This window comes from Melanostigma gelatinosum (assembly GCF_949748355.1).
Source record: "Melanostigma gelatinosum genome assembly, chromosome: 1".
NCBI lineage: Eukaryota > Metazoa > Chordata > Actinopteri > Perciformes > Zoarcidae > Melanostigma > Melanostigma gelatinosum.
Window position 1 is genome coordinate 18,796,642 of NC_136634.1, and position 14,477 is coordinate 18,811,118.

General features: G+C 40.1%; 1 protein-coding gene across 1 annotated transcript; it reads right to left on the reverse strand.

Annotated features, from left to right (window-relative positions):
* Nucleotides 1-506: 506 nt before the first annotated feature.
* tspan33b (tetraspanin 33b) lies at nucleotides 507-13,113 on the reverse strand (the record flags this gene model as incomplete). The annotated part of the gene is made up of 6 exons (XM_079279350.1): nucleotides 507-773; nucleotides 4,763-4,897; nucleotides 5,264-5,359; nucleotides 9,232-9,350; nucleotides 9,907-9,964; nucleotides 13,018-13,113. 6 exons carry the CDS (start codon nucleotides 13,111-13,113, stop codon nucleotides 507-509), a joined length of 771 nt encoding a protein of 256 aa, XP_079135476.1.
* Nucleotides 13,114-14,477: the final 1,364 nt, after the last annotated feature.

Sequence of the window (14,477 nt, forward strand, 5' to 3'; positions counted from 1 at the left end):
GTCTCTTCTTAGAGGCAGCTTTTGATAAGTGCTTGGTTGATTTCATGGCCAATCTAACATTTTGACTTGATGTTGTACGTTGGGTGTGTTGCGCAGCGGTGCTGGTGAGTAGGAGGGAATAGTCTGTACGCTTCCGTCTCAGGCGGCTAAGCTTACATTATCGCACGCAGACGTCTACCTCGGTTGCACATTAATCTGAGCTTTCGGTGTAGAGCAGTGCAATAAATGAATAATGTGCAGTTAAAAATTCATTGTCCCGCTGTGCCTAGTTATTGCTGTCTCGGTGTAACCCTCTATTTTAAATCAGTTCTATGCCAGTGGCCTCACATTAACTATACACCCCCGTTGGTTTCTTTTAGAATAAGAATTTCATTCGATTTTTTTTAATTTATTTTTTTTACTTCTGTACAAGGACAGGGTTATTCAATGTGAGACTACCTGTGCAGTGTGTGTGTGTGTGTGTGTGTGTGTGTGTGTGTGTGTGTGAGATCTTATTTAAGACGAGACTAGAGCCATTTCTTAGCCAGAATTGCCTGAGGTTGCCAATGGGGAAATGCCTGTTTGTCAATTAGTGTGCGGCCTGAATTAAGTGAAGTCATGTGTGGGGTTACCTGAGGCAAGGCCAGGCCCAAGGCGAGAGCTCCCACCAGCAACAGATGAGACTCGATCCACATCAGCGCTTTGTCCACACAGCCTAGCGGGTAGATCGACGCGTTCGCCTCCAGCTGGCTCATGGTTTGAACCCCAAAACCGCACATAGTGTTGATCACTGTCTGTGTGCCAGATGGACAAAGACGGAGACGGAGAGAGAGACAGACAACGGGAGGGTTTGAGAGATTGTTATCAGTCTTACTTTTTTTGTCTTGTCTATTAAACCTGAAACAATGGAAAGACTGTCGTATTCAGAAGAGACTCGCAGAAGCTGCTTTTCCCATCTCTTGTCTTATTTTGCATTGACATTATATTCACTGTTTTGACAGCAAAGGGGGAGTTCTGCAGATGCTTGTGTTGACTAGAGACTTGTGAATAAAGAAGGGGAGAGAAAACAGCAAGATAGTGATACAACCATGTCCGTTTGTTGCAACAAGAAAGATGAATCGGTCCCTGAGGCGGCCATGCAGTTACAGGCTATGAACAGCAGTGTACGAGCCATTTTGTATTCTTAACAGTTTTTGTATTTTATGTTTATTGCAAAAGTATGTGTGTTATGCTCTTTAGAACCATATAACAGAGTTAAGATAATTGTTGTAAAATGTGCTTCAAATGTGTGTTTTGCCCTTTGAAGTTAAAAGGCTCCTCTATTCTGTCCTGCTATTGGATATTTATTGGTTGACTCCTTTAGGTGAGTTCAGTGTAAGTTCGGCTTTGATGGAGCAGGATGGGGAGCAACAATTTTTCTGACCGGAGATTACAGATTATAGAACGCAGATTATAGACTTTTTAGTTATAGCCAGTGTTTTAGTGTTCCAGTTATTACCAAAGTAAATAGTTTTGTTTACTTTTTACATGGAATAAAACTACTTTTAACTACGAGCTACGAGCCTCATCTTTGGACAGCCAGCAAGAAAAGTACAGCCTGCAAGAGCAGGTAAATTGGACATGGTAGTCTACGCGAGTCAGAACCCTTTACATCCTGCAAGAAGTGGCCAAGAAGGACGGTCCAATAAGATGCCACTACAAGCAGGTTGCAGCACTGCAACAGCTCCTCTCGCGTTTCATTAATAGATGTTTCACCCGTGCAGAAAAAGGTTGCTGTGATCTGTTTTACGTGTAGCATGATGTATCATCAATATTAGTGTGATTGATCTACATGGACTCTTTTGTTTACTGTCTTCACATAAAATACGAGGATTTTTTTTTTGCTGGTGGCTTGTAAAGCTGTGCTGCTGTATGTCTGCATAGGTTAGACAAGCATTGTAAATGTGTCTGTGTGAATGCAAATGAGTGTATTCATGCATTTATGAGAACAGTATTTACATATATACTGCTTGTGCTCCAGCATGGATTCTTATCTGCACACATTTAATTAGTTATGCTTGTGGAGGCGGCTGTGAGTGTTGGTTCTGCGCAGGAAAAAAAAGTAATTAAACCTTTTGAAACATAAACAAATAAATAGTTACTGCCAAACACTCTTTTGAAGGTTGGTCGTGATGCTGTCGACTGCATAGCAGACAACATATCAACGCTCTATGTGTTGAAGATGAGCATTATATACCAGTTGGCTAGCTTTAGCTTGGGCTTGATTTTAGACACTACCCTTGATCATTACGTTATTTAGATCTTTTGTTTTGTTGCAAATGACCTCATGGAGCTGGTTCTTAAATTAGACAATCAAAGTCAAACACCAGTCATTCATGACAGCCGCAGATTCTTCACAAGGAAGAGACTGGTTGGTCATTATCAGACCAGTTCTACACGGACTTGAACTTACTTCAACCAAATAAACCACTTTTTTTTTAGACTTTTCACAAGTTTCAAGATTTTCAAAAAAAAATTCAAAATACAATACTATGACTTTTTTATAAATTTGTTTGCTAATTATACTGTGACAATATTATTACTTTTTTCCACATGCTACATGATGACAATTTTTTACAATACTATACTATGACATTTTTAATATGTCAACATACTATACTTTCACTTTTTATATTAGGTCCTTTTATTCTTCTACAGCAGCGAGAGTGATGGTTGACAACATGCAGATAACAGCCAAGAGCTGGATTTGAACCGCTGATTCTGCAATAAGGAATATGTATGACTGTAGCTGCTCTACCTGGTGAGCTACAGAGCTATTTTGTAAAATAATATCACAAGATCTTATTGCCGTCCCATTGACTTTTTATGACTTTTTTTGGCACGCTATGCTATGACTTTTACAATAAACATTTTCGACATACTATATTATGGCTTTTTCATGATTTTTTGACATACTATACTGTGACTTTTTGAGGACTTTTTGCAACATAATATTACTTTTTTCGACAAGGAATACTATGACTTTTTAACGGGGGTCTTTGAACACCCGATTCTGCAGATTGGAATTTATTCAACTGCTGCTGCTCTACCTGGTGAACTACAGAAGATTGTCAATATTTTATGATTTTATACTATTACCTTTTTCGACATGCAATACTCACGTTTTCACGTTTTTTTCCAACATACTATACTATGACTTCTTTCCTAACTTTTTCCAACATACTATACTATGACTTCTTTCCTAACTTTTTCAACATACTATACTATGACTTTAAAAACGTTTTCAACATACTATACTGTGACTTTTTTCTGACTTTTTCAACATACTATACTATGAGTTTTTCAACATACTATACTATGACTTTTTTCTGACTATTTCAACATACTATACTACGAATTTATTTCTGACTTTTTCAACATACTATACTATGACTTCTTTCCTAACTTTTTTCAACAATGACTTTAAAAACGTTTTCAACATACTATACTGTGACTTTTTTCTGACTTTTTCAACATACTATACTATGACTTTTTTCCTAATTTTTTCAATATACTATACTATGACTTTAAAAAAGTTTTCAACATACTATACTGTGACTTTTTTCTGACTTTTTCAACATACTATACTATGACTTTTTCAACATACTATACTATGACTTTTTCAACATACTATACTATGACTTTTTTCTGACTATTTCAACATACTATACTATGACTTTTTTCTGACTTTTTCAACATACTATACTATGACTTTTTTCTGACTTTTTCAACATACTATACTATGACTTTTTTCTGACTTTTTCAACATACTATACTATGACTTTTTCAACATACTATATTATGACTTTAAAAACGTTTTCAACATACTATACTGTGACTTTTTTCTGACTTTTTCAACATACTATACTATGACTTTTTCTGACTTTTTCAACATACTGTACTCAGACTTTTTTCTGACTATTTCAACATACTATACTATGACTTTTTTCTGACTTTTTCAACATACTATACTATGACTTTTTTCTGACTTTTTCAACATACTATACTATGACTTTTTCAACATACTATATTATGACTTTAAAAACGTTTTCAACATACTATACTGTGACTTTTTTCTGACTTTTTCAACATACTATACTATGACTTTTTCTGACTTTTTCAACATACTGTACTCAGACTTTTTTCTGACTATTTCAACATACTATACTATGACTTTTTTCTGACTTTTTCAACATACTATACTATGACTTTTTCTGACTTTTTCAACATACTGTACTCAGACTTTTTTCTGACTATTTCAACATACTATACTATGACTTTTTTCTGACTTTTTCAACATACTATACTATGAGTTTTTTCTGACTTTTTCAACATACTATACTATGACTTTTTTCTGACTTTTTCAACATACTATACTATGACTTTTTCAACATACTATATTATGACTTTAAAAACGTTTTCAACATACTATACTGTGACTTTTTTCTGACTTTTTCAACATACTATACTATGACTTTTTTCTGACTTTTTCAACATACTGTACTCAGACTTTTTTCTGTATTTTTCAACATACTATACTATGACTTTTTCAACATACTATACTCAGACTTTTTCTGTATTTTTCAACATACTATACTATGACTTTTTTCTGACTTTTTCAACATACTATACTATGACTTTTTTCTGTATTTTTCAACATACTATACTATGACTTAAAAATAAATATTTCGACATGCAATACTACGACTATGTCATGAGGCTACACCAAGAAACACACACACACCTCTCCAGGAACAGGAGTGCAGCAGGAGTAAGGCACAGCGCAGCGCTCGGAGCTGTGGTTCTCACGTGTACAATTAAAGTACAGGTTCCAAGACCGGTCTGTGTACCGGTAGTTGTTCCACCCACAACACTTGAACTGAGTGGAAAAAAGAGAGACAAAGAAAGGGAGAGCAGAGCACAGCAGGTTTATATTTAGAACCGTGGTCTTGCTGTGAACTATATATCCTGCCATTCTGGGCTTCTCCCATGGGAAAACCCAAGTGTGCCAGTGTGTGCAGATGGAAGAGGAATATCACATGAGGAGACCCGTAGAGTGCAGGAACTGTGAGTAACATGTAGCCACTCATGTGGAAATCCCTCACCAAAGCCACAAGAACAAACATAAGTCATACAGCTTTGTGGGTTTCCTGGTCAATAAACCACGAGCTGTGATCAATTGAAAGACTTGTGTGATGTGGATAGCTATACACACACACACAGTCACTGGAATTGACAAGAGCACCTCTTTCTGGATGTAATCCATCAGGTTCTGCAGATCCAGGTCATCCCTGTAGTGCACGATGGCTTTCTTCACAAACTTTCCCAAAGCATCCCGAGTCTAAGAGAGGGGACATGTGGGAGTTTATGCACAGGATAATCATTTTAAAGGTGTCACATGAACTCACTTTCTCAGTGACTGTAAACACAGCATACAAACTTCCCCCCTCCTCTCCAGCTTTACCAGCGAGAGAGGGAGCGCAAAGGTGCACGAGCAAGCTGGCGGATGAATGAAGAGAGGGATGGCAGGAGTGAGTAAAAAGCCGTGAATTAGAAGATTGTTTCACGGTAGTTACTTTCTAAAGCACACATAAACACATCCATCCCTCCTCACAAACCTGCAGGAGGGTGCCTTATTTTTAACGAATGCAGCCCAAGGCACGTTTGTTTCCTGCCGTGGCCTGTCTGCTCTCCCTGTGCCTTCACTGGCAGTCTGCCATAGCACCGCATAGCAGAGACAAGTAAAAGAAAGAAGCAGATAAAAACATGCAGCGAGGTAACAACCTGCTCCCCGCTCAAGAGCGTTGCATACCTTGAGCCTCGGTGCACCGAGGTGCGTGGCAAAGTGGCGGTGTTTGACCTTTGAATGTGAATGGGCTGCACACATTGGTTGGGGGTTACACACCCATGGGGGACCGAAATAGTCTTTGCTGTCACCCAGAAACGTCGCTGACACAGCAAAATAAGAAGATAAACCAAAATTCAGGCAGTGGTGAACTTTTCGACAAATGTCTCTTCAACCAGGCAACTCTGGTGCTCAGTGAGCGGTGAACTTCTCAGGTCGTTGGGTCCATGAATCACTCGGGCTGCATCTATGGAGGATTGCAAAGTGCCTTCTCTTGTCACGTCCTATGGACAGACGCTGTGGAAATCCTCTCTCAACTAAAAATGGATCATATCTGGGATCGTTTCAAATCTTAGTTAAAAAGCGGTGGCTTTGTTTCTATTTGATCTACTTTTACCTTTATTGTTAAATTCATTGTACAGTAGTTATGTTGCATTGCACCGCAAATGTATTCTTTATAAAAGGCCACCAAGGGACACATTTTACAAATGAGCTTTTAGGCTATAAACGCTATGATATGCGGTGTTAGTCTCTTCCTGGAATGTTCTATGTTCACGTGTCTGCCCACGTAAAGATAAACATAAATAATACTCATATATATATAAATATATGAGGGGGACACATAACATGATTGTGTGCATTGTATGAGCATCCTGCGGGATGTATCTCAACAACACGGCAGCAGAGCAGGAACTGCTGCCGTGTGATGGCTGGAGTGCAATATCATGCTAATAATAAAAATGATTCATGCCTTTGAGATCAATGTACACGACACACACCAAATACAGAGCACACACACACACACACACAGGTTTTACGCTGCTTCAGCGGCAGTAGCTAATTGGTTGAATTTGCCCATTTGGAAATTGTCATCAGCTCCACTTGAGCTGAATAAACAAAGCCCGAAATATGAATTAAATCCATTGATTTGTTTGAATCATCTGTAATGAGGATTTTAAACTCGATACGGTTGATTCAGACATTCAGAAATTATGAGTGACTGTATTTTGTTAGCTTTCATTGCCCACTATATTATTTTCATTTTATTTAGTTTTTATATCCTCACATATAAATGTATTAAAAAATGTATTGAATACAAATCTCCATCCGTTAGAAATCTCAAAACAGGGGGGGGGGGGGGGCATGGTTACACAGACTTGAGTTCAGATGTAATATATGCTAATAGGAGCACTGTATGCTAATGTAACACTGAACTTTAAAATTCCATTAGGCCTGAAATGAACTTCTGAAAGCAGTTAGCTGAAGGCTCTCTGAATTGTTCTTGTTATGGCCAACGTTAGAACAGGTTATGTTGCTCGATACCGTGAGCTGGATCAAAACAGCCCAAAATCTTCCTCCTGAAGTAGTTTTACGAAATTGTGTTCGTATTTTGACGGCGTCTCCCCACCCTCACCCTCACCCACCACTCCTTCTGTCTCTCCACGTGGTGCAGAATGCTCCTGGGCCTCGGTTCCCACCGTCACACCTCCCCATGTCATTAGTGGCAAAGTCTCCTTCAAGGGATCTGCTGAAATGGAACATTTGGTTCCACTTTGAAGTGCCGAAGCATTTGAATCATTAAGCGAGGAAGGATGCTGAGAGGGTTGTTAAAGCTGCTCTGTTTAGCAGCAGGCAGTCCTAGCGCTAACAGGGAACACGAGGGAGAGGAGAGGTGTCATCAGGCACCCGCCACCTGGACTGTTTTTTTTTTAATGGACAGAAAAAAAGAATCCTTCACACACAATTATATTTCTTCTTTGGACTATCTCTAAACTATGTTGTCCTTGTTAAAGTAATTGATCCTCTTGAGGCTCTAAAACTCGTTCCGATGAAACAACCTGAGGACCCAATATCGTCTTGTATTTACTAATTCCATAATACATAATAATTGTATACAAATCTCTACAGTGTACTATTTATGTGTGCAAGAATTAAACACACTAGCATTTTATGCTTACAGGAAATGATGCAGTACAGGGTCGCACGTCAGTACATTGCATTGTGTACATCAATCTTAATGCTGTATTTAAAATTCAAAGCATTAACATAGCAGCAAACTAATATTTTCTATACAAGCATATCGTAATGTCTACCTGAGCAGAGAATGACGTCACTCTTCTCCGTGCTTTGTTGACATAGCTGGGCCACCCAGCGCATGTTAGGCCATGGGAGCGTGCCCCACTGGTTAGCCCGCTGCGACCGCGTTGCACTGCTCATGCTGAGGTTGCAGCTGATCAGAGGCTCGGTGAAGATGAGCCTCTGATCCAAATTGTCCGTGTGATTGTAATATTTAACGTTCGATTGTTGGCTGTTGGAAAGAGAGCCGCTGAGAGGCAATTGAAATGCTCCCAATCTCGGCTCTTGACCCTTTAACAATTTTGCTGCAAAATGTATTTGCACATGAGACAAATATAAATGTCCAAATTTGGGACACAGCTTTCGTCTTTTCTAGTTTATACATATTACATGCTTAAGAAGTGTTTAGAATTCAAATGTGTATGTAGTATGTCAGCTGTGAGGACTAAGAATGGGAAGTGATAAGATATTATTGATACCAGTGTCATTATCGATTCTGCTTATTCGCCAGATTCTTTATCAATTACCTTATTGATGGAAAATAAAACAGCTTCACCAGCAAAGCTGTTTTATTATCTCTGAGTCTGAACACAGTGTAGAATGTCAGCCTAGTGCCTAACATTTCAACGTGTTCAAATAAAGGAATCAGAGACCACGTACCCCAGAAAAGCACCCCTCACTGGACATTGCCGGGACATTGCTTTTAACATGTTGAATCAAAAATGAACGCATCCAAAAAGTCTGTCATGCTTTCGTTTCTTGCGTTGTCTTGAGTACACTGTTCTTTCATGGTCAAAAGTGTGAAAATAAGGCCTAAGTTTCAATAAACTGGAATTATACTGAGAGTATTTCGCAGTCAAGTGGATTTACGTCAGTGCATCCTGAGATAATTGGGATGCTTTCCTCTCCTTTCTGGCTGTCTACAAAACAAACCTGAGACACACACACACACACATTCTCAGGACTTATAGGCAGCAATACAAACACTGAGTTCCACTGTAGTGCTAGTCTGTGTTTTTCTTTGTCCGTATGATGTGTGGCTCTGACATTGACAAGACAGTCCCCCTGTGGGCTCAGGGGCCAGTGTGTGGGCTCAGATTGTGTGCCTTGTTAAGTTTACTGTCGTTTACAAATGCACAGAATGTCCAAAAGCTGGGAAAGAATACACTAAACCACAGGAGCTCAGGGGTATTCATGGTCGACCGTGGAAGAGAACTGGAGACCAGATGTGACCTGATAGTGACTTTATACGTTCGAATGTAATCTAGTGCACAGAGTTGTCAGATGAGTACCTGATCAGAGTAGAAGAAGCCCAGAACTGCTATGGCAAGCTGAGTGAGGAAGACCAATGTGAGACTGAAGGAGAACGAGAGTAAGAAAAGAAACATATACATTTTAAAACACAGTTTGACTCATACAGAATCATAACTGTCAGATGTGTTGTTGCACAAGATATGCAAGACTTGGTTTTGGATTAAACGTAATTTGAGCTACGATATCGGAAGCAAAGCAAATAGTCTATCCTACTCTGTTCCTACCTTCACTTCCTTTCCTGCTTTTATTTCTATTTCTCAAACCTTTATTCATTCTACCTAATTCATCCCCCCCCCCCCCCCCATTCATTCTTTTAAAATATGAATGCACTGTTGTGGATTATGCAGACATAATCAGCTGAGTGAGCCCAAGTAAATCCTTTTTTTTTTGCTGTCCATCTGCTGCATATTGCAAATTGAAATAATGACACAAGGTAGAATGAGGATAAAGCTCAAATTCGTCTCACGCCAGCACAGCTCAAGAGACTGCAGTGAATGGAGAAGCAACAGTTTATAAATCAACATGAAGTAAATCTAAAAAAATAATCCAAATAAATCATGTTCTATAGCTACAACAGGGTAATAGAGCTTGAGAAGTGTGGAAAAGTGCCACTACATGCACCTGAATATGTAAAAGGTGTGTCATGTATGTACCTGTAGCTTTCTGGACTTGAGCATACACCCCGATGGCAACAATCAACAAGGAGCAAATCTGGGAAAAAGAGATCAATTGTAAAATGCTGTAATAACTGGAGAAGCAAACCCGCTCATTGGCGAGGGTTCTGCCTGGTTAGACATGTTTTGGATATACGCTTATTATTAAGATATGAACGATAGATGAACTCTCATCTCTATCAGCTCACGTGGCTCTGTCAAAGGGTTCAAAAAAAGACCTGCCAACTCCTCTACAGCTGTGTTTCTGTGTTTCTCTTTCCTCCTACGACTTCATGTTCACCGAAGCTCACAGTCTCCTGGCTTTAATGCCAATTCAACGAACACGTAACAGTGAAATCAATCTTCTCTGCTCACTCTCTAAAGGGATTTACATAATTCCCTAAAACTCACACTATTCCCTAAAAGATTACCACATCCATCTTTTACTTAATTATCCATTGAAACATCTAGAGAACGCACCAGTTATTGATGTTTAATTATTCTGGGTGTATTCTTTATTTGGACGCACGCAAAGATGCGAGGAAAATATCGTGCTTCTATCGAGCGGCCTTTGTTTTGAACAGGCTTTGTTTTCACTTCCACGGGGGGACGGGTGTGATCAGATCAGCAACGATAAGCCCTTTCCTCAGGTGCTGAGTGTGCAGAGCTGCGGTGGTGGCGACAGCATCAGTTTATGTCTTTACTACAAACACACAGATGGAAGTCAGCGGGGGAAACAAAACAACGAAGCATATGGAGCTCGGCTTTAATCATCTGATTTTGGATAGCGTCAATGTGGAACATCAAAGTAGAGAAGTAGTTTTTCCTGACAAACTCAGTCCATCTTCAGAATTTAAAACTCCTTTCTTCAGTTTCTCCATGAGAGTATTTCTGTATGAATATTTGCAGACGACCTTGTGTGTGTGTGTGTGTGTGTGTGTGTGTGTGGGTGTGTGTGTGTGCTGTAATGTTGCAAAGCTTATATTTGCTTCTATGTGAAAAGCCTGTATTATCTCTGGAGGTCATGAGGATCAATGGGCCATGGCATGTATACAGTATTTCGTTTTTGCTATGAAAGAGTTGCAATTTTTATGTGGATGCCTTCACATCCAGCCCTATTTCTCCTTATGTGCTCTGGGGAAGTAAACTGTTACTTTGAAAGACTTTGTTTCATCTCCCTCGCATTCTTTTTTCAAACAATAATATGACTTGACGAGACAACAGCTGACAAAACACAAGCCATCGATGGTGCACATTGTCTTTGGAACCTGCAGAGTGTTCCAGCTTTGTGAAAGCAGTTTGTTTGTATTTTAAAGTATATCCTCTGTTGTATAGGAGTGTATGCACCAGCAGCTCCGTTTGTCATTTTGCCACTGTGTGTGTTTATGTGAATACGGGTGACAGTGTGCATTTGCAACAGCACACACACACACACACACACACACACACACACACACACACACACACACACACACACACACACACACACACACACACACACACACACACACACACACACACACACACACAGTGAATGTATTCCAGCTGTTTTCAGGCGTTTTCAAAGGGATGAATCAGCTGCTTCTCCCGGCGGATTGTGTGCGGAGGTGAAAGCCAGCTGAACTGAGTCGTGAGGACGCGGGGACAAAGACCTGATGGATTAGGGCTGCAGTGATCACTTCTGAGCCCGTGTCTGATAAACAAAGTCAACCCGGGCCGGGCTGAGCGGCTGCAGTTACTGCTGATTGGCTCTAAACACAGTACGAGTGCGGTACAGTGTTTGGCCCCTCGCTGTGTTTGTGCAGGGTCGGATAAACAGGGATATAATGGAGGTGTAGGGACTCCACAGAGCTACAGATGTGATCCGTGTGCGTGAAGTAGTAATGTGGTAGGGACGTGAGGGAGTCAGAGTGAGTCTGAAGCGTGTGTCTGTTTGTGTGAACGCAACTGCTGTTGAGAGACAAAAGGGCCCGATGGAAGGTATACTGACCGCAGCAAAACGTCTTCTCATCTTTTCTCTTCCTCTAACCTCTCAGTTACACGAGCAACCAGCAGTGAAGCTTGTATTACTTGAGACTTATACTGTGTATCGGATGCACCCTGAAGCTCTGCCTCATGAACCAAACGTGTTCATTTGAGGCTTTTTTTAAGACACAAGAAAGTGGATATTGTGTGGACACAATTTTTCTTCAAAATGTCAGGTTGGTTTGGATGCATCTGTAGTAGTTTTATGCTTTAACTATTTATCGTCCATTGATTGTCAGCTAAAAGTAATGGAAAACCATTTTAAATGTTGACCTTTTTATCTTTTACTGTTGCTACTTTTGGCTAAATTTCAACTGTTTATGCATCATGTTCATGCTTATTTTAAACAGTTTATTAATTACTCTCAGCTTACACGTATTAGAAAAATGCTTAAAATAGATATTTATCTATTTCAACCAGTAATCCATTACTTTTAGGCTAACTGTTATCAGCTTAACTCCACTTGCTTGCAAACTACTCCTTCACTTTTTTAAGTGGTTCCGTTACTCCATATTCTCTCCACATAGCTGTGGCAACTGCAGAAGTACCCCCTGGGGTACAAGAATGTTGGCATCACTGCTGTGTGTAATATGGATTCCAATTTTGTGCAGTCATGTTGTGAGACAATACAACCTACAATGAATCCAACAGTGGCTATCAAGTAACAGCATGTGACAGAAAATACATACAGACTACCAGCAGGCTTCCACAGCTGCCAGATGTTTTGTAGTTCAGTATGAGTCAATGCTCAACTGATTTGATAAGAATACACCACTCAACATTTGCCGCACTGATGTATGAGCAATGTCAGTGTCAGTGTTAAAATAGGTAGCAGCAGGGTGGCTCCTACGGGTACTATCTGAATTATATTTGTTCATTTATTATTTATAAGCTCTTTTTATTTTGCCTGTTTTAATTTGGCTTCCTTTTCCAACAGATCTGACTTGTTTTTTTTGGAAAGCTACAGCTCCCAGATAGCTGGTGATTTGTATGCTCACAAATATTAAGAAATATGTGGAGCCCCGGGACACCATAACGGCTGTGTTGTTGTCAGTACTAATCCTTCAACAGCGAAACTCTACTCACCCAAAATAAGAAGCTGAAGAAGAAGAGAAAATATCTGATCCAGGGGTTGACGAACGAGAACGTCTCGGCTCGGTTCAGATTCTGTTTCCCGTCCATTGTTTGTTGGTGTTTCTACAGTCACCAAAGTGCTGCAGTGAGCTGAACTTCAAAACAGTCCTCAGACCGAGCCCCACCCCGCAGACACTCAGGAACCATGTGAATCTGTGATGAGGGGGTTGTTTGCCCGCTGTGGGGGTGTCAGGCTGGCATGGGACTGTGATGCTGCCCTGCCATGCTGGTGGGGCCCAGAACTGTCCATGTAGACAGGAAGATCAGATTACACACAAAATATCTCCGGCTGACTGCAGCCGAATGGCTTTAGGGTTTTGGAGTATTGTCAGCCTGCTGCTAGATTCTAGACCTTCTTTCATCCCAGTCACTCTATCTTGTCTTGCTTCCTCTGTCGCTTCAAAGTTCTTTGATACCGTATATAAAAAGCCGACAAGCATATTGCCCACTTGTTTCAATCGTATTGCTTATTGCCTCTAAAAGGATCGTGTTCCAGTTGAGAAGTGACAGCATCAAAGACAGAGGCTCTTCTGCAACGACGAGAGTAGAATCACAGTTGACGAAGGCTGGAGAACAATGTTTCCGCTGTGCCGCGTGGCTTTGTGCTCGAGAGCGAGTCTGTCGAATTTCAGCCACACATCACTCTAATGAATCAAGGAGCAAAGATGTCAGGCCACCGTTCTGTAATGAGATTTGGATGTAAAAAACGAAATTGACAATCGACCGGCTACGATGGATCATCTGTCAGACTGGCGAGAGACCATCTGAGGACAGAGAACAGGAATAACTATAAACTTTATGTGAATATATGAAGGAGACACTATGGCTCTTTTCTACAGCTCAAAACTCAGAGATGTAGTCAGAACCTTGGGAATATGAATACTGTATGTGAAGACTTAATCACAAGTTGATTATGTTTTTAATCGTTACATTTCTTCATCTTTACATTAGATGTCTCCTGTGGATTGCCAGAAGGACACGAGGTCCTTCAGGTAGCTCCGTACACTGCTAGAGCTTCATGCAGTCTTAAAGAGTTAGATGGGAATAATACCACATCTGTACATTAAAGATATGGAGATACTGAACCTGGTTGGTTTAGCTCAGCATAAAGACAGAATCTTGAGGGGAAAGCAAAGAGTAAAACAACGTGTTAATGTGGTTTTATAGGGGTAACATAACAGCACAGAAGGGCCCTATTATAACATATTTTTTGTATGAATTTAACGCAACCTGTTAATTGCAACCTGTTAATTGGTTCAGAGGTGCAAGTAGGCACATTTAAAAAAAAGAATAAAAATCTTTGGACAGAACCAGGCTTGCTGTTTCCAGTTTTTGTGCTAAGCTAACCGCCTGCTAACTTTAACTTCATATTTCCCGTAAAAACGTAAGAGTATCAATCTTTACATTTACCT